Source organism: Heloderma suspectum, chromosome 4, assembly GCF_057233095.1.
Source record: "Heloderma suspectum isolate Gila_16-S chromosome 4, 16-S_ref, whole genome shotgun sequence".
Lineage (NCBI taxonomy): Eukaryota > Metazoa > Chordata > Lepidosauria > Squamata > Helodermatidae > Heloderma > Heloderma suspectum.
The window spans coordinates 12,421,782-12,446,177 of NC_139461.1; the positions used below are offsets into that span (position 1 = coordinate 12,421,782).

The window sequence follows — 24,396 nt, forward strand, 5'->3', positions numbered from 1 at the left end:
TTTGCTCTGGTCTGTGTTATCATGCCTTACTGCAGGAAACTTTGTTGATTTGAGATAGATACAAACTGCCTTTCTGCTGTTCCCCCACAATAAAATGTCATCTTTTAATATCAGGGCTGTTGGTACTCTATACCTCCCCCTGCAGCTGTTAATGCTGAACCCCCCCCCCCATGCATTCAAAAGTAATTGTCCAAATAGTGCTCTGATACAGATTTACTTTGCGCATCTATACTCTGTGTACTCTCCATTTTTCACAAGGGATTCGGTGTTGAAGGGGGTTTTCAGCAGCTGACAATAGTCCCCTACTATTTTTATTTTATTTCATTTATTTGTCATTTATATCCCACTCGGTAATATGGGTTAGAAATTTTTTCAGTGTTTTATTTTTCTGTGGAAAATTTTGTGTTTCATAAATTCATTAATAAAAATGAATGTATGTCAATTACAAATACAATGTTAGGTAAGCCTGGCAGTTTCAAAGTTGTAATTAATGTTTACAGGTGATTACTCTTGCAAGTATGTGTATATATATGTGTGTGTGTGTGTGTGTGTGTATGTATGCAACTGAAATACATATATATCTCTAAGTGAAATGGAACTAATATGTAATGACAGCAAAACTGAAGGTGCCCCAACAATCTTAGTGTAAGAGAGTTGAACTCTGCTGAAATAGATGAGTGGTTGTCAGCAAATCATTAACATTTCTTTGGGTTGCTAAAATTAATTTGTTTGTCAACAGTTTTCAGTAACTTTGTTGTTTTTCCTTAAATTTGAACAACGTAAGGGAAGTAAAGGCTATTGTCTTTAAATTTGTACAAGTATTACAATAAAAATATCTACATAATATAATATTTAAATCATATTAAAAGCAGAATCTTATGCATGTTTAGAGAGAAAAGAAGTCTTACAATTCCCAGTGTGCCCCAGTCACGGTGGCTGGCTGGAGGGATGCTGGGAGTTGTAGGACTTTTTCCCGTCTAAACATGCATAGGATTCTGCCCTGAGTGTGCTTTAATTTTTTCCTTCAAATATTTCAGATGAAATACTTGTGTATTGGGACAAAAAATTAACCTGGGGTACTTTCTTTAAATCTTTGTTTACAAAGTACAAGTAAAATAAACATACGAAATTAGATCTCTCTAGGGCACAGGTGGCCAACTTGTGGCCCTCCAGATGTTTTGGCCTATGGGTCCCATCAGCTCTAGTCAGCATACCAATGGTGGAGGATAATGAGAGTTGTAGGCCAAAACATTTGGAGGGCCAGAAGTTGCCAGCAGCTGCTCTAATTTTTCCTATGCAGATTAACCTAGTTTGCATTGGAAAATTTTCCAGAAAAGTTTTGAATTTGAAGTTTTCTGGAAAACGCACATCACTGATCCATGTAGATTTAGTTCTGTACATCTGTTCTCAAGAGTTACATTGTACCCAAATAGCCATAGTGCCTGATGATGATTTTGCCCTCTTCAGTTTAATGAATATTTCAATTTGTAGTTTGTTTATTTGCATCAATTAACTTTTACTTGCATGTGAAATAATGTTTCCCAATGCAGACATTGGACTCGATGGTCTTGTAGGCCGCTTCCAACCCTACTATTCTATGAATGCACTGGATGTCCAAGTGGTGTCGATAGCAGGAAATACTTTTTGCCAGGTTATTCGTGTGTGCCAGTTACAGTCTGTTCTTAATAGGCATACCAGAGCATGAGTAACCATAGACTGTTTGACTGCAATTTTCATATGTGGGGCTCTCTTTTGAAGACTATTCAAACTTCAATTGGGCCAGAATATAGTGGCCACACTTTTGATTGGAACTGGATGATGGAATGCATATGAATGGGGATAAATTTTTTGCTGGCCTGGTTTGCAAGTAATGCTAACTTTACGTTTATGAGCTGTGCTGATGTATGCTACCTGATTGCAGGAGCAGCTCAACAAATCATGGACCTTCCATTCGTGGTTTAATGTGACATTAAGTCCCAGAACTCTTGCTTGTCTCTCCGCTCTCCCCCGAACAAGAGCTTTTAATACTTATCTCCTTTTAACAGACCTTAAGGTTTGCAACTGGGTTTGTTGTAAGGCTTATATACAAGATAGCTTAGTCACCTTTTATTTGTAGGTTGTACTGGAGTACAGTCACTTCAACAAACAAGGCAGAAAGCTTTGTACATATACTTAAATATAAAGTTTTTAAACAATTTCAGTTAAAGAATTATATTACTAAAAGCTTTGCCATTCTAATGTATTAAAGTTTTCTGTGATCCCAGTGGTATATTCTTTGCTCATTCTGTCTTGCACAATTTACAGTGACTCCATTAAAGGCATTCAGATTCTTCTGGGAAAAGCAAATAAAATGCACTTGTACATTTTTCCAGTAATAGGAAAATGTTTTCGAAGTAGATTGGGGTTGTGATGGACACTATTACCTTGCTATCCCTTGCAAGGGCAGGCAGCCAACTATGACCCAATAAAGGTTGCTGTAAAATGTATCCTTTGTGTCTATGCACCTGGCATCTTTACTGCCAAAAGATTTTCTTGCACAAAGACCATAATCCTAGGATTATGTACAGCACAAAGCTTCTACCCTCTTCCACTGATAACACAAGTTCTGGCAAGTACCTATTAATGTAATATAGCATTAATTTGTTCATTTGTGTGTTGTATGCTTTCTCCTCTCCCTAAGATGGTTGAAATTTGGACATGATACAATGCCCCTGTCAGGAATAGAGCCCACCACAGCAGGTCTTGAATGGTGGCTTTAGCAATGGCAGGTGAGGATTTAGCCTGGATACACCATCAGGTTCTGGCCAAAGGAAGGATTTGCAGCCATGACAGACAACCTCTCCTTGCACTAATAAGAGCAAATGGATGAACTGATACTTCCTGATGTTTATAAAAGGTTCTTGGTCAGGCTACTTCACTGGTATGAGCAATTATGAGACTAGCACAGGCTGTTCTGCATAAACTTCACCTTGCTTCTCCGTTTGTCTTTGCCAGGGGTGAATGGGTTTACTATGGAAGGGCAGTGACTATCACTTGATTCCTTAGTGGCAGTAAGGACGTCGTCCCTATTACATAACTATCGGCCCTGGTTTAGTAGTTCAGAAGCTCAACAGTGTGTGGAAAGAGGCACCCCAGGAACCAGCACCGGGGCTTTCAGTTGCAGTTAAAACGCTTTTAGTGTGCATTTAGGAAAGGGTTACATTTGAACTCATCAGTAGGTGCATTCATGTTCTAAAAACAGGACTAGTAAATGCAAGCTCCATGCAGATATATCTGAATAAGATAAACAATGTTTTTAGATCTTTTTACAGGCTGGGAGCCTAAATGTGAGGTTAGATCTCTGAGGTAAGTCTGGCTCAGAGCAAAGCTCTTTCTGAATGCTCATGGCTTTGACTTGTGTCATTCAAGCCGTTCCTAAACATAAATGGAGATGGTGTCTGTAAAATAAAGTATGCTTAACTTAAGGTTATAGTTGCTGTTGGTGGTGGATTTCTTAAAATAAAAAGCTCTTCGTGTGTGTGTGTGTGTGTGTGAGAGGGAGGGGGGTTAACCTTTCTGTGTGGAAGCTAGACACATCTTGTTGCTATTGAGTTTATAGTGGTGTTTAGTTCCATATTTCTCAGTTCCAAATTCAGTGGTGGTAATGTTAAGTTCTATACAAGCATAGTAGTTTCATATCAAGAAATGCTGCTGTGCTGATCCTAGTATAGCAGGCATACGAGTTAGTACTTGGATTAATCTCTGTGTGAAAAAGGAGTTGTATTTCTATTCAGATAACTTTAGCTTAAGAATTCAAGCACTTGAATTCATTGATATGGTCAATGTTGCTGATTTTGGTTGCCTTCAGTACCTCTTACATGGGATTTTTCTTCACTTAACATTTTCTGTTCAGAATTGCATAGAAGTCATAGTGCAAGTAAACCTGATGCAGCAAAATTTTTCTCTCTGGACATGGCTATGAAGTAAAGAGACTTCCATATAAAAGTGTAAAGAGTGGGGGGCAGGGGGCGAGGATATCTTCATTTTGTTTATCCACTTTGACCTGGTTTGCCCATAATGACAACCCATGGGTTGTTGGGGCCATGTGGGAGTGAGTGCACTGCCTCCCATCCACTTGCTGCTTCTGATTTGCATCCAGTTTAGCAAGCAACCAAGAAATGTTGTGTTGTTTGCTGTGATGTCTGAAACGGGCACTCTAGATTGTTTCTCCCTCAGTAACCCAGAGTGCTAAGTTTGGAGTTCAGGGTGAACTACCCTGGAACAGAGCATTTCAGGTTGTTCGCTAAAGCAGAAGGAAAGCAGAAGCTGCGAGTGGGTGGGAGCGTGTAGCCCTGACTAATCATGGGTTAGTTGGTCATTATGTGCAAACTAGGACTTTAATTAAACAAAGCTTACCATGGCTGCATTTGGATGTAACTGGTGGCAAAGAGCAGTGCAATTAAGGGTGGTACTGTAGCACTTCTTAGGTCTCTGCTTACCTTCTCACAGTTACAGTGTATCAGTTCATACAAGTTTTCCTGAGTTTGGCCAAGGCTTGTCTACTTTGGTTGCCATTGAGGTTCACATTTCCTCTTTCAACCCCAGTCTGTGGGACTTGGTGACCTTGAATTTCTTTGAAATACCTTTCCTCATACATGTCCTCTCTGATGGTGTGCATTGTGTGTTGTTTGAGAGTTGCCTGTGTTTGTGGAGTTTTCTCCAAGCATTGTGACCTTCTTGGAAACAGATGCAACTTTGCCTCATTGACTTAAACAATCCCCAAGTTCTATCATACAGAATAGGGCTAGGGAGCTTTTTCACCCTGAGGATAGAATTCCAGTCTGGGAAAGGGTGGGCAACTTCTGGGAGTCAGGGGGACATATTGGCTCCTCTGTATCCCACCCAGGGGTACAGCCCCCCCCCCCCGCTGAATTTGTTGCTAAAATTCAGTGGTGTGGTGGCAGGGGAAAAAGCTGCAGTCCCAGCTACCTGTGGTTTAAACAACCCATGGGTATTTGTCACATGTGAACTGGGAGGTTGTCTTACCAGAAAGACCTTTATTTGAACTCTTCTTCATGTGATCCTTTCACTGGGACAACACTGAGCAATTTACACTCCTTGAAAAGAAAATGTTTACAGTACTAGCACAAGATGACTACATATATATGAAGTCCATTGAAAATTATTTGCATTTTGGAAAAGTTTCAGAATCTTTCCATACAAAACAAAGAGGCAGGATTCTTTCCTAGGCCTACCTGGAGAGGCTTTTTGCCATTTTATTATGAGTATAGACCATATTTACTGTACACATAGGGGGTGCTTGTTGATGCCTTGGGAGAATTCAGTGTTACTTAAACGTTAAGAGTGCACACAGAATAATAATCATAGATTGCAACAGTTTTTGTACTATGTACCTTAAGAGCAACTCATTGAAAGCATAACATAGAACTGTTGGTAACCAGAATAGGACCAGTGCTTTCTAGACAAAATATGCTGGTGGTAGAGAGCAGAGGGTGTGCATGAGACTGCAACTCATTTGACCTTGTAGAGCAAAGTAGTGGAATTAGGGTTTTTCTTTTATGTAACTGGTTGCCCTATGGGCCAGATCTGGCTAGAGTCTGTGGTGTGGCTCATTGGCCAAGGTCCATAGCTAAACAGTTGACATGTGATGAAGGCTTGAAGATTAAGTGAATATATATGTCAAAATACTAGAGAGCCTGGTTATATCCTAAAACCAGAACTTTAAAAGTCATTTTTAAGTCATGATAACATCATATTGAAGGAAGGGAGCGGAATTATTTTTGTTATTTCATTATGTTCTGTTATATTTTGGTTTTATGTTGGTGGCTTATGTTGTTATATATTTTATTTGTAGGGTGGTGGGAAGATAGCCTATAAATACTTGAAAGTAATAAAGGAGAAATACATTCAATTAAAAACATAAAAACACATTTGGTTTTGGTCACTTGGCATAATGGTAATTTAATGTGTTAATTGATAAAATATAAACAAAATATGAGTTAGAGGCTGTTTTCAGGCAAGGAGAAAGCATAAATCGATGAAATATTTTGTCAGTCAGAAATGCTCCTCCTTCCCCTTGATTAAAATAGGCTTCTGTTTGAATTGGGATTTTCTTTTTCTTTTTTTAAATACTTTTAGTTCTATTTTTATCTTTATAAATGATATAAACAGTACCAACAACCTAATCAGTATCTACAGCTTCCCAACAATACAGTATTCTTAAGAGGATACAGCAATAACAAAAAGTGAAAAAAGAAAACAGAAGGAGAAGGAAGAAGAAAGCAAGAAAGAGAATGAAAAATATTAAAAAGTTACTTAAAAAGATTACATTTAAAGTCCATTAAACTCAAATTTCAAATATCATTCTACTTAAAAGTTATAGCTATAACATTGGCGATATTACAATTTTAACCTTACATTTCAATATCATATCATCAGTCTTAAAGCAAGGAAGCAGGCCTACAATTCATTTCCAATAACCATATATTGCCCTTCAGTTAACATATAATAGTAGAGCTTAACAGTTTAACCAGCTTAAAATATTACTAACCAGTCTCATAATAATGATAGTAATAATAATAAAAAGGAAGGAAATTAGAAAGGATAAGTAATAATAACACATCACTAATAAGTTTTATATTGTTGTATAATAATAATAAAGCTTAAAATCAACCTTACAACAATCACTCACGTATTTTGTACTAGATATATAAATGTGTGTCCACATTTCTATGCACCCTCAAACAGTAAATTTAAGTACAGTATATCATATCCATTTAAAGAGAAACGATTTAAAAGAGAAAAGATTTAAAAGAACTGTGATTTTTTTGCTTCCCACCTTCATTCACCTATAAGGTAGGATGGCAGAAAGCAAGGCTTTCTATATTTTTAAGGGTGAAGTGGTCCTGGCATGCAGCTAGCTATAGCTGTTGATTAGTGGTATATGTTCTAGTAGAATAGATCTATCTTTCACAAAAACTGTTTGTCAGACAGTTGTGGAATTAAATTGTGGAACTGTGTTCCTTGGCCTCTGGAAGATACTTAATGACGACTCATCCATGACAGAATGTGTGTTCTTAATGTGTGTTGTCCTCGTGTCCCTATATAGAAATGTAAAACTGTTCAATATCTACTTAAAGACTAAGACTCTAGGCCAGTGGTTATTTCACATCGAACATGTGCTTTACATGTCTGGTGTATGTCTTGGGCTTATGTGCCCCCTCCTCCCCTTGACCAGTCCAATTCCTTCCTTCCTTTCATTTGAACCATACCTTGCAGTGATATCTAAATTAGGTGAACAACTGGTTGCTGAAAACCAGGAAGTGAGGGGATAATTGGATTGGGTGTGGTAAGAAGGAAGCTCTTGAGCTTGATACATAGTCCCGATGGCCAAACCACAGGCCATGATGTCTGAACCTGGACACAAAATAGGAAAGGCTGCAATCTTACTTCATAATTGAAGTAAGCAATCTAGGCAATTGTGTGCAAATTTAGAACTCAGAATTTGGATTGTGATAAGTTTAAAAAACACCAGGTTTGACCAACAGCAATGCTTCCAAGTCAGTACAGTCCTTCCTGTGTGTTTTCTGGCTGCTTACTGACCTGGATTGCATGCATGCTTACCAGTGAACATCTAAGATTAGAAATAGGTTAAACTGAAGCACAAGCCTCTATTTAAAGTGCGCGGCTTGTGTTTGGTTTTAAAACAGCATAATTGCTATGCTACATCCACAGTCTTTTTGCTGCTCTGTAGAGAATGTCTTCAGAATCCAACATATTATGGATAGAGCTGACCTTGTCCCCTGTTTTTAATCTTTTTCTTTCTTTCTACTACCAACGGTTTAAAATCTTATTTTTAAGTATCAATTAGAAGCTGTTAAGATTTACTCTTATTTTCTTAAATTTGGATGTGGTGAGCCCTTTATCTGGGGAATCTACAATAACAGCGTATAAGGTTCCTAAGGGCTATGACCTTTTTGTTTAGTATGAAAGAAAACACTTCTAAAACAGGCTTGAAATATTTATTCCTCCAGTTCCTAAAACCACTTGGAAATAAATTTGATAAATAGGTGCACGTGGTAATGAGTTGTAGCCTTGTTTATGAAGCTACTTCTTTTGTCAATTTATATGCTGTTTAATTGATGGCCACTTTCTGCCTCTGCAAATGCCTAGATAATGCACAAATGATATTTTTTGTCATTCTGACATGGGAAGCAAGAAAATTGGTTGACTGTAGACAGCCAGTGGGAATAGCTGAGAGGAATATTTAGTAATGGTGGGCAAGAAACACCATTTCCAAGGTAAAAATGTGGTTTCCTTGCTGTGTTGCATGTTTCTAAACCTACAGCCCAATGGATGACACTCCTATAATCTCCAACTAAACAAAGTATTGTGCAACATCTTAACTACATGGGGATTTCAGTCCACTTGAATGCTTGAACCTGTGTGGCTGCAGCTTGCACCGTCCCATCCCCACCAGTTAACAGTCCCCAGGTATCTGTGCTAGTAGTCTTTTTGGCATTTTCATAAATGTTTAAATTATTTTATTGGGTTGGATCTATATTTCATGTTTCTTTAAGTAGACCCATTGAAGTCAATGGGACATGTTAGTTTGATGAAAGGAGTCCAGCTTTGGATATTGGAAATCAATGAATCTATAGTGAAAACACAATCTACTTTTCTGAGATAGATTTTTGGTGCCCGAAGATGTACGTCCAGCACAGTAATATGACTTGAAGCTGGGATTTAGTCTTTGGAAATGGTTGCGTGGTCCTTTGCAATTAGATATTGGCTGTGTCTTTGTTTATCTTCTGCTGATTTTGGCTATATCTTTGATCTTAATTCATTATTATGCCTGTTTATGGGTGAAAGCTATCAATAATAAAGTCAACTCAAGTGGATGCTCATTCATCAATTGCTTCCAGTTGGATTGGGGAAAGCAAAAATTTCTTTCAAGCAAAGGACTATTGGACATAAGCTTTCAAAACTCTGTTGCTTTGGTAAAAGGGATTTGTTCACTGATGTATCTTACATTGTAACTGAAGGCTGATTTGCAGCCTGCATGGTACTTGGCAACATTAAAAATATTCCCAAATACGTAAGAGCATTTTCCATGGCTAGGCTGAATTCTTTGGCATCATCTATCATGGAGGGTGGATTTAAAGATTTACCCTGGCCCTTGAGAATCTGTCCATGTAGTAGTGATGCAATAGAAACACTATTTCATGTCCTCTTATATTGCAACTTCTATAGCGATATGAGAGCTTGTTTTATTTTTCTGTGCTTTCTTCATATGCAGGAAGTTCTGATGAGTTCTATATATCTGTCCTTATGGCAGATACTAACATCATGATCAGTGAAAATACACCCACGTTCCTTGCCTCAGCTATCACAAGGTCAGATACTAACTGAGGTTGAGTTGTTCTGAGGTTGATCTTGTAATACAATGTTGTATTAACAGGTTGTATGTGTTTTAATTTTGGCTTGGCTTTTTTGGTGGCTGAATTGTTTGTTTTTTATGGTCTGTGGACTGGAAATAAAGAACTACCTCTACAAAATAGTCATTAGTCGCACTGATTTCAATGGGTCTACTCTATGTATCACTAAATCTGGACCCAACCCATTGTATGCTATTTTAAGGGGCATGTGGCAGAAAAACAGCTTATAAATATAACTTTAAATAAAAATGAAGCAGATTGAAAGGCTCAAGTGCACTATATCAGGGCACACACATTGACTTTTCTTGTACATTATGTTTCAAAAGCAATTCCTAATGCTGGGGTCCCCAGTGTGGTGCCTGCCAGATTCCTTGCCCCTCTTGATTTTTTTTTTGGGGGGTAAAGATTCTTTAAAAATATTTTTTAAAAACAACATGCAAAACAACATGCCAGCCTCCAACACCATCTTTATTTCCAAGAATGCCTCTGGGGCCCATGTGGCATTCTTGTGCTGGAGATTGCAGCCCAACATCTCTTTCTGATGCCCAGAAAGAGAGAAAAATGTAATTGGGGTGGGGGTGGGTGGTAGGGGGTGAATCCTGGGTGTGGGTAGAGTGGGTTGAGGGGAACGATGGGGTGTTCTCCCTATGTGAGGTGTATGTGCATGTATTTTGCCCGTTTTTTCTTGGCTTTGTTCTGTTCTTTGTGTGGCATGTATTAGCTGGTTTGATTGTTTTGGTGTGCTGCATATTTTGCCTCATGAGTGGTCTGTGTGTGTGTGCACACATGTTTGTGTTTTTGCTTGGTTTTTGTGTGTGGTGTGTGTGTTTTGCTTGTGTATGTTTCTGTAAGCATCACTAGTTTGCCTTCTGCAAAATTGTATTTTTCTGTGCTTTGTGGAGGCAAATATGTGATTTGACATTTGGGTCTCTGCCCCTATCTCTGTACTCAAGTTTCCTAGCCAAGTTACCTATCTTTGAACCTCATCTGTTTGCCTTCTATGAAATGGGTGTTGGAGCAGAAAACTGTGGCTTCAAAGGAGTGGTTTTGTGTTTTTGAGCTTAGGCCACATGTCTGCCTTGTATTAGTTTCTTAGGCAGGCTGCTTTTCTTTTAGTCCAACAGTTTGCACTCTGTGGAAAGGGTGTTTAGTGACTGGGCAGTTTTTCTAGCTTTAAGAAAGCAGTTGTATTTTGGTTTTGGAAGTTGCTGAAGAGAAAAGACAAGAAAAGTGTGTGTGTGTGTGTGTGTGTGTGTGTGTGATCTTTCTGGATCACAGCTATTGCTGATAGATTGAGCACAGGATGGTGTTGTATTGGGACCTTGCCCTTCTGAACAGAAATACTCAGAATGATTTATTTTCAGTGGGGGATGGGATTTACTGGGTGTCTATAAAAGCCTATCTCAACATGAAATGCACTGTGGGTTTCAGGAAGATATACACCGAAATGTAATCTAAATTAAAGCTTGAAGGAATGGTTTAAAGGAATGGTATAGAAATTATTAGAAGTGGTTAATGCTTTCTCACAGGAGGAGCAATAGAAATTTAAAAGTTGAGCGGCGGAGGTATGGGCAGGCAAACACATCCTGAGAATAGAAATTGGTGACAACTCTTTAGGGAAGCAGCTTGAATTGCTCTGAAGAAGAAATGAGGTGATGGAAAAACTAGGTTAATATAAAAATTGTTGGTGCTCAACCTGTGCAAGTTCTCTGTTCTAGTTATACCACTTGACTGTCAGTAAGCAAGTGAAATGTTAGCTATCTGCTAAGTCATTAGCACATCGGAGGGAGCAATCCTATCTAGATAGGCATTCGCCTCCGAACTCGGAGGCAACCACCTATCCAAAGCAGGGCAGGAGAAGCACAGAGGGGATCGTTCTCTCTGCGCTTCTCCTGCCCTGCTTTTTCGGCTAGACCGCTGATTGCGAAGAAGGAGGCTGCTGTACAACACCGGCAGTTACGATCTCCCCGCCCTGGAATGCCCCCAGCTATGCCCCTTTCCAGCCGTTCTGCGCTCTTCTTGTGAGTGTGGAGCATGGGGCTGTCCTGTGCTGCCTCTGAGGCAGCGCGGAAGTGTGGGGAGGTTAGTTCTCCATGAACCGACCTTGGAGTGCGGGCTCTGAGGTCGGTTCCTGGAAAATAACATATTCTATTGCTGTACAGCCGCTGTCTAGTGGCTATAGGATTGCTCCCTAAACCTGTTGTAATGCTTGTGAAAGACAAATAGTGTAGCTAGGGATGTCAACCACATTATACATTCATTTTCTCAAAGCCTTCTCCATCCCAAAATGTAACCAGTGTTCAAGATATACATTCACTAATCAATGAAATCCGGCCAGGACACTACCGGCATGCACAGAGGGGGAAATAAGGTACCATGGCTTATTTTCCTCACTGTGATCATGCAGACCAGCCCAATGTGTTGTATTTTACTTGCCTTTTCTTTTAGTATGAACAAATTGCTCTTGCTATATAACTTTGATAAGTTAAGATGGTTTGAAGGAATCTTTCCTGAACTCGGGCAACTGTTACTGAACTGATGTTTTCAGGAAGGGAGTCTGTGATGAACTTACAATATTACTTAAAATATCCTGTTACACTGTGTATTGTGTCTGAAGGTCAGATGAAGAAGTTTCTAAATCATGAAATGGCGGAGGCATGGCTGAATGTAAAAATGCGTGAGAATTCTGTTACAACCCCATGAAGTGGAATCTTTAAACAAGCTTTGTTAACTGTTTGTGTTTAGTCTACATGATCCAGGTTATGTCAGAAGATAAATGATTATACATATATTCGTTTATTCTCTTTCATCTTCTTTTCCTGCTTTTCTTTTTGTTCTTGCTTTTCTTTTTCTATTTATTTCAAATAGATAAGATATGCTGTATTTAAATTTATTGTTTGAGGGTGTATTGTGCATATGCATTTATATATCTAGTATAAAATATATTACTGATTGTTGAAGGTTTATTCTAAGTTTTATTATTATATAACACTATATTTCTTTATTATTATTATTATTATTATTAGCTACTGGGAATGAACTGCAGAGCTGTTTCTTTGATATAAGATTGATGATATGATATTGAAATGTAAGGTTGTGTATTAAACTGTAAGATTGTTAAGGTTATAGATATAGTTTTTAAAATAGAATGGCATCGGAGGCTGGGGGGTATTGGAGTTTAAACTTAATCCTTTAAAGGGGAGGGAGAGGGAGAGGGGGAGGGAAGGGGAAAGTATTTTCTTTTTTCTTTACTTCCTTTCCTCCTTTCTTTTCCTTTTTTTTTTCTTTCCCTTTTCTTTTTGTTATTGTGATGTCCTCATTAGAATATTGTATTGCTGGGAAACTGTAGTATTGATCAGGTTGTTGGTAATTTTGGTATTTATTTCATTTATAAAGATAAAATATATAAAAATATATTTAAAAAAAAGTGAGTCTGTGGAACTGAGGCAAAGTGTTCAGACATCGCTTTAAGCCATGGTGGCTTAATAAACTACTCACAGTAGCTTATTTTTGAAATAGACCAAGATACCCCGCCAAACGACTGAGTAATAAGCTACTGGGAGCTTACTGTTCATTAAGCTACAGTGTGTAATCTGAGTCATCCCCCCACCCCCTGTCCTGCTGTAGTCCTCCCACCTGAGCAGTGGCAGTTTCACCCATTGACAACATCACAGCAGCCTGTTTTAACCTTCTACATTATCCCAATGAGAGGGGAGTGGTGTGCAGTAAAGTACAGGGGCTTAATTCAGCGCTTCCAGCATCAACCTGACAAGGGGTGGTGATAGCTCTAAAGCACTGGAAATTTGCGGGATCACGACCAAACTTCATACTTAGCCTCCCCTAGTTGGGAGTAGGGATGTACAGATTCCCCACTGTCTGTTCTGGTGGGGAATCTGCCCAGGGGGGGGGAGGTGACCCATTCCTCCTCCGCTCCGTGAGGATTCTGTGGAGCTGCTCGGCTTGAGGACCGCTTACCTGCTGGACCTGTCCCGTTCTCTGCGCCTTGAGAAAAATCGCCATTTTTTAAAAATGGCGATCGGCAGGATGTGTCCATAGAATTATACGCAAAATTCACAGCTCTATTTTGCGTATAAGTCTATGGGCACATCCTGCCGATCGCCATTTTAAAAAAATGGCGATCAGCGCGGAGGTGAATGGGACGGGTCCAGGAGCAAGCAGCTGGAGCCGTTCTGCGCGGAAATCCTCCTGGAATGGAGGTAAGTGGGGCTCATCCGCTGTGGATTCTGCTGTGGATTCTCATTTGAGAATTGAGAAATCCCTGGCGGATTTCTCTAACATCCCTAGTTGGGAGGCACACAACGCACCATCAAAACCCCGCACGATTACAGCAGGGACGAAATCCTGTGTGCACCAAAAAGGGGGTGGTGGCTATAAAACCTTGGAGGTTTGCAGGATTGGGATCAAACTTCACACACAGCCTCCCTTGGTCAGGAGGCACCTGATGCACCATCTAACCCCTGTGCAATTACCCAGCAGAGGGAAAACCCTGGGTGCAACAAAAGGGAGCAGCACAAATAAACCCTTGGGGGTTTGCAGGATCTGGACAATACCCTTAATTGTGCATTTCCCCCTATAGCCATTGCCGGCATGTCACCTTTGTTGTCCAAAATTCACAACAGTAAAGTGGAGTTGTGCATTTCACACACACACACCGACTTTGCTGGTAGAGCCGCTTCTATTCACTATAGTGCTTTAGCTCTAAAACGAAATTGCAGAAAAGCAAAATTGTGCATTCCCCCAACCCCCAACAGCCATTTGCTTCTTCATGGGATAGTGCGCATTACAGGAAAAAGGAGTAGGAGCTATAACTCCCTGACAGTTGGCTGGAACGGGGCAAAATTGCACAGGTGGGGCGCTTTCATGGGGAGCCTCCAGATACTGTAGTGGATAATTGCGGAACTGTGCTTCTTCATGGAAAAGTGAGCAGTTCTTTCCCTGTTCCCCTATTTCAGGGAAGCCTGTCATTGTGTAAATTTGCTATAGCATGATAGTGTGAGGCTGTCCTTGTATCTGGGGAAAGCTGTCATTTTGTAACTGTAGCGCATGCAACAAGAGGAGAGGTCCTCTTATGTATCACTAACTGGTTAAAAAACAAAAAGCAGAGAGTAGGAATAAATGGTAAATTCTCCCAATGGAGGGATTTAAACAGTGGGGTACCACAGGGATGTAAATAGTGTGGTCTGTATTGGGGCTAATACTTTTCAACTTGTTCATAAATGATCTGGAATTAAGAGTGAGCAGTGAAGGGCCAAGCTTGCCAATGACACCAAATTATTTAGCATTGTTAAAACAAAAAGGGATTGTGAGGAGCTTGAAAAGGATCTCTCCAAACTGGGAGAATGGGGATCTAAATGGCAAATGTGGTTCATTGTAAGTGAGTGTAAAGTGATGTATGTTGGCGCAACAAATCCCAACTTCAGGAATAACCTGATGGGATCTGAGCTAGTGGTGACCGACCAAGAAAGTGATCTTGGGGTTGTGATGGAGAGCTCGATGAAAAGGTCAATCCAGTGTGCAGCTGCTGTTAAAGAGGCAAACTCCATGTTAGGCATAATTAGGAAAGGAACTGAGAATAAAACTGCCAATATCGTACTGCCCTTATACAAAACTATGCTGCGACCACACTTAGAATACGGTGTACATTTCTGGTCACTGCACCTAGGGAAAGATGTTGTAGAGTTGGAAAAAGTGCAGAAAATGGGCTGGAGCAATTCTCCTATGATTAAAACTGCCGGGATTGTTTAGCTTGGAAAAAAGACGAGGAAGGGGAGACATGATAGAGGTATACAAAATTATGCATGGTATGGAAAACGTGGACAGGAAGACATTTTTCTCCCCCTCTCAAAATACTAGAACAAGGGATCATCCTATGAAGCTGATTGGTGGGAGATTCAGGACAAATAAAAGGAAATACTTCACAGAGCACATGGTTAAAACTATGGAATTCACTACCACAAGATGTGGTGATGGCCACCTATTTGGATCGCTTTAAAAGGGGGTTAGACAAATGCCTGGAGAAGGCTATCAATGGCTACTAGTCCTGATGGCTATATGCTACGTCCAGTATTAGAGGCAGTATGCCTATGTACACCACTTGCTGGGGAACTTGGGCAGGAGGGTGCTGTAGTACTTATGCCTTGCTTGTGGGTCCCCTGTTGACAGTGTTTTGGCCACTGTGTGAACAAAATGCTGGGCTAGATGGACCCTTGGTCTGATCCAACATGGCTTTTCTATTTATTTATTTATTAATCAATCAATCAATCAATCAATCAATTAATTACATTTATATCCCGCCTTTTTTCCTCTTTAGGGAACCCAAGGCAGTGTACATAATCCTCCTTCTCTCCATTTATCGTCACAACAACAACCCTGTTACGTAGGTTGGGCTGAGAATCTGTGGCTGGCCCAAAGTCACCCAGTGAGCTTCCATGGCTAAGTGGGGACTAGAACCCAGATCTCCCGACTCCCAGTCCAACATGTTATGTTGGACTGAATTATGTTGAACTGAACTAAACTTCATGTTGGACTGAACTTAATTTAACACTTAAATTTATGATTTCTCCTACAAATTATTTTTAAATTATATTGTATATATGCCAGTACGCTTGATTGAGATAAAGTATTTCCATCTCCCCAATTTCCTGCCCTTGTGTTACAATGAAAACCCCAAGTAATAAATGCTATTGCTGTCAGCTATATTTGATTTCATATGCATGGTTATGGTTGGGGCAATTGGTTGTTTGTACCACATGCACCTCACATACATTGTACCTCATGCACTTCACATACACCTCATGCTATAATGGACATATGAATGTCATTTTTGGCAGAAAGGCAGGTTACAAACTTCATAAATAAATCTGTAGGATCCCATTTGCCTCTTTTTGGAGCAACTAAACTGAATTTGCATTAGTAAAAACTTCCCATACTCATGTTCTTTCTTTTGCAGAAGTAGCTATTTCTCTACTGTGCCTGAGGCAGGATTCTGTATAAATGAAAGGCTTACATACTTATAAAGCAAAAGTTGGTTTAATAAAAGAGTATATTTTACAGCAGGGGAAAACAAGACAGAATGCACTGTATAACAGGAAGTATGGTGTGGTTGATTCCCCATAGTCACTAGGCTCCTAGGTTGTTATGGACCAAGTTTCCTACTAGCTGGCTTGACATGCCTGAAGGTCCCACCTTCAACCTTTGACCTCCTATCCTGGTGGCACAGGAAGTAGGGTATCAGTGGCTGGTCTCCAACGCTCCCACTTTGATCACTGTGGCAATGCCTGGCACCAAACCAGAGAAGAATTTGGCACATTGAAGCTGACAATTCACTGCATTTTAGCAAGCATGTTTAACACCAAACATGACTTGTGAAAGGGATGCGGGGAGGAAAGCTGTGGTTTGTTGAGATCAGCACATCTTGGCTTAATTATGCTTGAAGTGGCACCACTGAGAACAGTTAGATTTGATCTGAATAAAGACTTATCATTGCTGTCCACTCCTCAAGTCACTTTGGACTATACAATTATTGTTCTAACATTTCCTGGAAGGCTGTAAAATGTGATACTAGTGCAATATAACTCTGGACAGACTATCAATCTACTGTATTACATAGGATGTAGATTTCAGGCAGGAGTACTGCAAGCACACCTAATCCTTCACTGCAGTAAAGGTGACTGGGGAAACACTACTTTAGCAAAACCCTGACGCTGGAAGGTCAGAGTTGTGGTTTAGATAGGATTTTGTCTAAGGAAGCAGGAAAGAATGCAAATATAGGATAATAAATTGTTCAGTTTTGCATTCAGAGTGTAATCTTGGAACAGCAGGTCGGTCTTGGTCCTCTAAAGGCCCCAAAACTTTCTGTCTCAGTTTTCACAGAAATGGCCTTGAGAAGCCAAATCATTAATTCTGATGTGCTTTTCAGCTCACTATTAGGGGGAGGGAGGGGAAAAAGACTAAATGTGTTACCAGAAAACATGAGAAAAGTGCAGAGATGCTGTACTATTTGTGCTGTATATTTTTGTGCTCTGCAGCTTCTTTTCCTGAAGTAGTGGGGAGGCTTTCCAGGGCCAGTTTTATTTCAGAAGAGAGGGGAGGCTGTTTTCCCTGTAATAGTTTGTTCACAAATGTACAGATTGATCAGGTATCACAGCAGTGCAGAAGCTGGCATGCAGCAGGTGGGGCTAGTCCTGAAGAATCATCAACATTCTGAAAAATGTAAAGTGCTTTTTCCTCCACAGAGAGGCTTGCCTGGCACCACCTTTCATCTTTCTGGGGCTAGATGAAGACCTTTTTATTCATTCAGGCATTTTAATCAATTTTCAGGGCTTTTTTTTTAACCTTTTAAGGGTAGAAGTGCTAAGAGGTCTTGTTTTTTCACTGCTCGAGAAAAAGAAAAAAGAAACGTTTTTAGGCTGCGTTTTACTGTTTTTATTATATTCTAAATATTATTTTATATCTTAATGGTGGGTTGTATCTAATGTTAATCTTCCTTAGAGGAGATCCATTGAGATGAATGGGACTTAAGTTAGTCCTGACTAGATTAAGTCCCATTCATTTCAGTGGGTCTACCTAAGTAAGACCATCACTGGATACAGCCGTTGTATTTTATTCTCCGTTCTGTCAGTGGCCATACACATATGGTTCATTATTTATTTATTTATTTTAAAGTCCCATCTACTTCCATCAGTTTTCCTTGGGCATGTATCTCCAAATGCAGACTGGGAAAGCAGTTCCAGTTTCCTTTTACCTTTCAGGTGGATGACACTTTTAAAGGACTTGAGCTTCCTATGAACAAAGAACTATGTAGTGGCCTGTTAGTATGTTATCAAGGACCAAGCTTAGGGATAGAGACACTTTGCCTAAAGCCAACGTTAATTAGGGTATGATGACCTTGCAATTACCCTCTCTCTCCCGACATGCCCCCACCCTTCTCCAGGGATTTCTGTTATGTTTTTCACTGCTTCATCTGGAAACTACTTGGGAAAATGTCAGGTAGTGGTAGCCCCAATGGTTGTGTAGTGGTATTGTTCTTTTGAAATGCCCACTAGCCTCCATTTGGCTACTAGGTGAAATCAAAGATGTATGTTGCGAGTTTGCAGGTTGGAATGGCTCTTAAATTGAGAGAACTTGCATCACAAATCTGTCTATGTTTACTCTGAAGTAAGCCCCACTGTATTCAACAGGGCTTTCTTCCAGGTAAGTGTACATAGGATTGTAACTTATTGCTTTGTATATATGCTGCCAGACTCCTTATTTAGAAAGGAAAGAGCTGTTGCCAAGATGCATTATTGTAGTAACTTCTCATTTGAAAAATTAACCTTTAGTGAATCATTAACCCCAGATTTCCTGACCTTTAGGATGCTGTGCTCCTTAGAATCCATGCACACCAGGTGTAGTAATATTTTACTTTGGACAGGGAATTTGCTTTAACTAGAAAAATAATTGTAGTGTACTGGACAAGTGATCTATACATTTCAGTGTGGAGGATTATGAGTCTTACTAGTTAGATGGAATATATTTTATGGCTGAGTCATTTGAAGGCGCTTTTCTTTAGGAAAAGGAACTCTGGTTATTTCTTGATTCATTATAGAATTTGTCTGTGTCTCTTGCAAATAAGATAGAATCAAATGCTTGAGAGACTGAGATGTTTGTTTTCTTTTCTCCCATTTCAGAATATGACAGATACCTAGCATCTAGCAAAACCATGGCAGCAGCTTACCTAGACCCAAATTTGAATCATACACCAAGTTCAAGCACAAAGACACATCTCAGTTCTGGGATGGAACGTTCCCCAGGGGCAATGGAACGAGTCTTAAAGGTTTTCCATTATTTTGAAAGTAATAGTGAGCCAACAACATGGGCCAGTATTATACGTCATGGAGATGCTACAGATGTTTGGGTGAGTTGATTTAATATTTTAAAATACTTTAGAGATGGCTATATGAAGGTCATTTTCAGAGTGTGAGACAGATAACTTGATGCTGAGGAACACAGATGTTGAGTGGTTTACTTGAAGGTCTTTATTCAGCACATGCTATGAGTCATTCCAGGCAAAGCTTTAATTTCTAACAATTTTCTCACGAGAAGAGGAGGGATCCAAATGGTGTGTATGCCAGCTTAACTGACCTATTTGATACCATTACCTATTTTCTGTGCCATGGTTCTCATTTTGGAAAGATAGTAGCTGAAGTACATATTTGCACCTGCAATATTTTTGGTTCGAGCTAGAGAGAGGGCTAAATTGTTTGTTTTAAAGGAGAGAGGTGAAATGCATTTTCTTACTCTTCTGCAGTGTTAAACGGTGTTTAAACCAAGTGTTAAATCAACTAACCATGACTATATGGCATTTCCTGAGCAATTTTTATCTGAGGGTTTGAAATTAAGTGCATTATTTCTCATGAGTAGAAAAGTATTGTCCCTCTTCTTTGATCAGCCTGAACAAAGAGGAGAGTGGTTTAAAGTTTTGTTGGTCTCTGAATATGTGTAAAGCTATAACATTGCAATGATAATATCTGAATCTGTTTCACAGTTAATAAGGCCTTCTGCTCAGGGAGGTAATAAACTTGTGTATGGGATCTACCACTTCAGACCTCAGTAGAGGCTCACATGACAGAATGCTCCTATGTACCAAAAAACTCTGTATAGAAAAGTAGGTATCTAGATGATAGGGTTCTAGTTAGCCTCCTCCCTGGTATTTATTTCTATATTATATTTATATCCTGCATTTTCTTCCACGGATCCCAAGGCAGTGTATATTATCCTACTCCTCTCCATTTTATCCTCACAACATCTCTGTGAGGTAGGTTAGGCCCAAGAGTCAGTGACTGACCTGAAGTTACTCACTGAGCTTCATGGCCAAGTGAGGACTTGAACCTGGGCCTCCCCAGTCCGATAATCTAACCACTACACCACACTGGCTCTTAGTGCTAGTTATCTATATCTAGAGCTTTTTTTTCAATATGAAGAGCATATTCAGACTTAAGACACCTTAAGTCTGAACTTGAACAGACCAGTCACAGGTTGCCACATCACTGAGAAGTAGGCCTATTTGTGTAAAGGAGGAACTGGGAAATTATTTGTGGACTCGAAATCTTTTCCTGACAAAGGTGCCACATGTGATAGTTGCCACATTAGTCTTATTTTCAGGTACATACATGGCCCCTGACAGATACGAAACCTTCTTGCAAAGTTAGTCTGAGGAAACAACGCCTGTGCTACTGTCCAGGTTACTGTTCCGAGCTATTTGCTGGTCAGTAGCCATGCAATTATTTACATTGGAGCAGAAGGTAGATCTCCAGATGTTGGGGACCAACTCCCAGAAGCCCCTGCCAGCATGACCAATGGTTCGGAATGTTGAGAGTTGAAGTCCAAAAGATCTGGAAATCTACCTTCTGCCCACCCCTGGTTTTCATGATCACTTGTATTGAGATAATACAGGTGAAGCAAGTGTACTAGGGGGCTTCTTGATACTTTCAGTATCAGGTTCTGATCTGTTGAAGAAGATAACTATTTCACCCAGCATGTAACTTCACCCAGCATGTAATCTCCAGTTGGCTTTATCTTAAAAATCATGGCTTGGAAGCTTAGGAGTCTTTCTCAGATGGCTTTTTTTCTTTCCCCAAAACAACAACGGGTCTTGTGGCACCTTAAAGACTAAAATTGTTTTTTTTACTATGGCATATGTTTTCATGGACAGTGAAAAGCCCACTTATTCAGATGCATGAAGTGTTGTCCTAAGTTATAAGGGCATATACAAGGGTATATGTGCACACCGTTGGCAGGGAATCGTGAACAGTGAGTTTAGAGGGAATTGAAATGCAGAAAATACAAGCAGTGATAATTATCATATTTACAGTGGCCATTAACAAAAAAGTTGTCAGGTGTTGAACAGACATCCATGCATTGGTGAGCTGATTAACACATGAAGTGTGATTTAAAAAACAACAGCACCCATTGTTCCTATTCACAGGAGATAGAGTTGAACCTCTTTCCCTAATCATGTGAAAACCTAGCCAATGTGTGTGAGGGTTTTCTTTATGATTATACCAGTTACAGTTTAAAACTAATAATCTCCACAAATTTGCCTGACTTTTTAAAAGAAATTCTAATCTTTGTCCATTTGCATTTTTTAAAATTACATGTGCTTTTCCAGTTTTAAAAAGGGCACTCATTTTTCATTGTTAATAAAACTTTGTCTTACTTAGACTGATTTTTGAAATGAAGTCTGCATGTCATGTGGACATTCTTAGTGCCAAGTTCAGAAAGCACAGAAAACTGAATGAACTGCATTCCATGGCTGCTTTTATTCATGTGTAGATTGGGGGAGGGAGACTTGGAAGTGTGCCCATGGGGGGGACTGCCCAGGCATCAGACTCTCACTTAACTATGTAAAAATTGGCCCTTAGTGCTAAACCTGTGGAATTATGCTGAGCAGTATAGCTCTGGAAAAGGGTCACTATCCCTCGTAGCGTTAGGAGACGTTAACAGCAACACCTGATAGCCAGGTTCTTTTAGAATTGAAGGAACAAGTTTGACTGTGCTTAATGTTTTCAGCTGTTAGACTAGAAGAAAGGTTGCATAGAAATGATGTTGATACATAATTTATCCTAGCTCACTTTCTCCTTTTCCCACAGGTCTTAGTCCTCACAATCCTTTTGTTGGCTATTGCCAGTAGGGAAAACAGAAGAATATCAGACAAAGAAAGTATTGCTTCATAAGGGGTCAGGTAGGTGGTAATCTTTTACAGTACTGCACAGTTTTGAAAAGTTTTATGTTCTGCCATTTAAATTATTTGGGATATTAAAATGAATGAACTTTTGCAAAACTGCGGCATATTGTAAAAGAGCTACCACTATAAGTACTGCGGTGCAGGCTCATGGTGCTGTGGCACCCTTGCTGGTTCTCTCCTGAGTGTAGTACTAGACTCTGATGGAGATTAGTCTGAACCCTAAGACGTTTAGGAAAAAGCCAACCACAGTCATAGTTCTTCTGTATGAAAGCAGCTGTTACTGTTCAGTAGGGAGTGCTTCTGTCACTGTGGAGATCCATGTTGATCCTCAAGGTCAAGCAAAAGAGAACTAACGAATTTAAGAGGGATAGTTAACACTCTTCCTTAATCCTCCAGGCTCACTCATAAAAGTAGGTGCGAATCTAGTGACTGTGCTGGTTGAAGTGTGAATTTTTAAGTAATTATATTTGAAAGATGTGCTATCCATTGCAGATTTTGAATTGGCTCGGTTTGGGCAAGGTTATTGTGAAATGCCACTACGGATTCTTTTAAACACCTATAGCTAACATTTCATTACCCTTAAAACAAATTTTATTTATTTTAGTTTGAAATAAAGGCAGATATGCTATTCACTATATTACGCAGTTTTACATAGAAAATAAGATTTTAAAAAAACATGATTGAATTTTATATAAAACCAAATCTTTGCATTTCTTCCCTTTTTAGGGCATAATCCAGAAGATAGTGGATAGTCACAAAGTAAAAAATGTAGCCTGTTACGGTTTACGGCTCAGTCATCTGCAGTCAGAGGAAGTTCACTGGCTACATCCAGATATGGGAGTTTCCAATGTGAGGGAGAAATTTGAACTAGCCCACGCACCAGAGGAATGGAAGTAAGATTAAACACTTTCCCACTAACCATTAATTAAATGTATCCCACTTTTAAATTGTGTCGTGTGTTACCCACAGGTTGGGACAGAAGACTGCAGTAAAATTTCTGCAAAGGTGGCTTCCTTTTTGCTGTGCAGGAAACGGGCACATAAATGATAGAGTGAAAACAGGTATTTCAGTGCAGAACAGTTTCAGTTATCAGAAGAGAATGTCTGTTGGGTACAGAGTACAAAAAATGCAAGCATGAAAAAATGCAAGCAGTGGAAGGGTAGGAGAGTGCTTGCTGGCTGGCTTTAAATATACAGTTGTGATAGAATGCCTGTCCCAGATGGCTTATCTGCTGTCCCAGCAGTCTGAGACAAGGAAAAATGGGGCTGTTTATCTAGTGTGCATTAATTCTGCTGACAAAGCAAGGGAGATTGACTACAATGCAGTCAGTTTAGGAGTGGGATGGAAGAGTAGTAAGGGAAGTAGAAGAAATAAGAACAAGAAGCTAGGAAGTAGCGTGAAGCAGCTAAACCTCAAAGAAGTTGAACCTAGGTTATATCTGAGGTCATAGTGGGATCTAAGGGTGAAAGGACAGATTACAAAGGACTGGTAATCAGGTGGAGGGAAATTTCATAAAAATAACAAAAGTAAAGTTTGGGATTGCTTTGAAGTTTTTTAGGTTGTAAAAAAAAAAAAAGGGCTGTAATGGCCTGATAGAGCATTATGGAAAATGTGGAACATCTCTGTGGCTGGCAGGCACCTCCCATTCTCGTAGTACCTTCTGTATTATGGGCCTTTGGGAGAAGTATCCTGTTTGCTGACTGTATGGAAACAGCTATTTTACTGACTGTCTCAAGGACTGTTGACTCTTATATGTACCTGCCCAATCACATGGATAGTGTTCAAAGCCTCCCTGTGCTGTCACCTTCTGAGGCAATGTTTGGTGATAATGAGATACAGGACCTTCTCCTTATTGGCACCTAAGCTGCAGAACTCTCTCTTGTGGAAGGTCTTCCCTCTTTATTTAGACAGTGTGTTAAAACCTTTTGATAGAGCCTTTATGAAGAGCAGATCAGTAAGGTTTTTTTGCTCTCTGCTGCTTGTTTTTTTCTTTTAAGCTTATTGTCAGTAGTTCTGTTCTGTTTATGTTTTTGATTTGATGTGCATCACGTTGTGGATCATACTACTGGAAAGGCAGCATATAGTTCGTTTAAATAATATAAAAATGATTTATTTGGTGAGAAAGGTATGGAGGGAGTTAATACTGCAAACCCTGTGACTCTAGGCTGATTCAGGATAGCACTGTGTGTGGCTACAACACCCTGGCTTTGCTTG

General features: G+C 39.7%; 1 protein-coding gene across 35 annotated transcripts in view; it reads left to right on the forward strand.

Annotated features, from left to right (window-relative positions):
- PTK2 (protein tyrosine kinase 2) overlaps positions 1 to 24,396 on the forward strand; it is a 332,755-nt gene that overhangs the window by 116,876 nt on the left and 191,483 nt on the right. For 30 of the 35 annotated variants that reach the window (XM_084848676.1, XM_084848672.1, XM_084848681.1 and 27 more), the window contains 2 exons: positions 19,127 to 19,353; positions 22,909 to 23,075. In XM_084848676.1, the coding sequence (XP_084704802.1) occupies positions 19,159 to 19,353; positions 22,909 to 23,075 (362 nt within the window). In that variant the 5' untranslated portion in view covers positions 19,127 to 19,158. Of the gene's footprint in view, positions 1 to 9,298; positions 9,396 to 19,126; positions 19,354 to 22,908; positions 23,076 to 24,396 lie in introns of those variants that run through there. The other 5 variants (XM_084848686.1, XM_084848687.1, XM_084848688.1 and 2 more) reach the window with 2 other exon arrangements.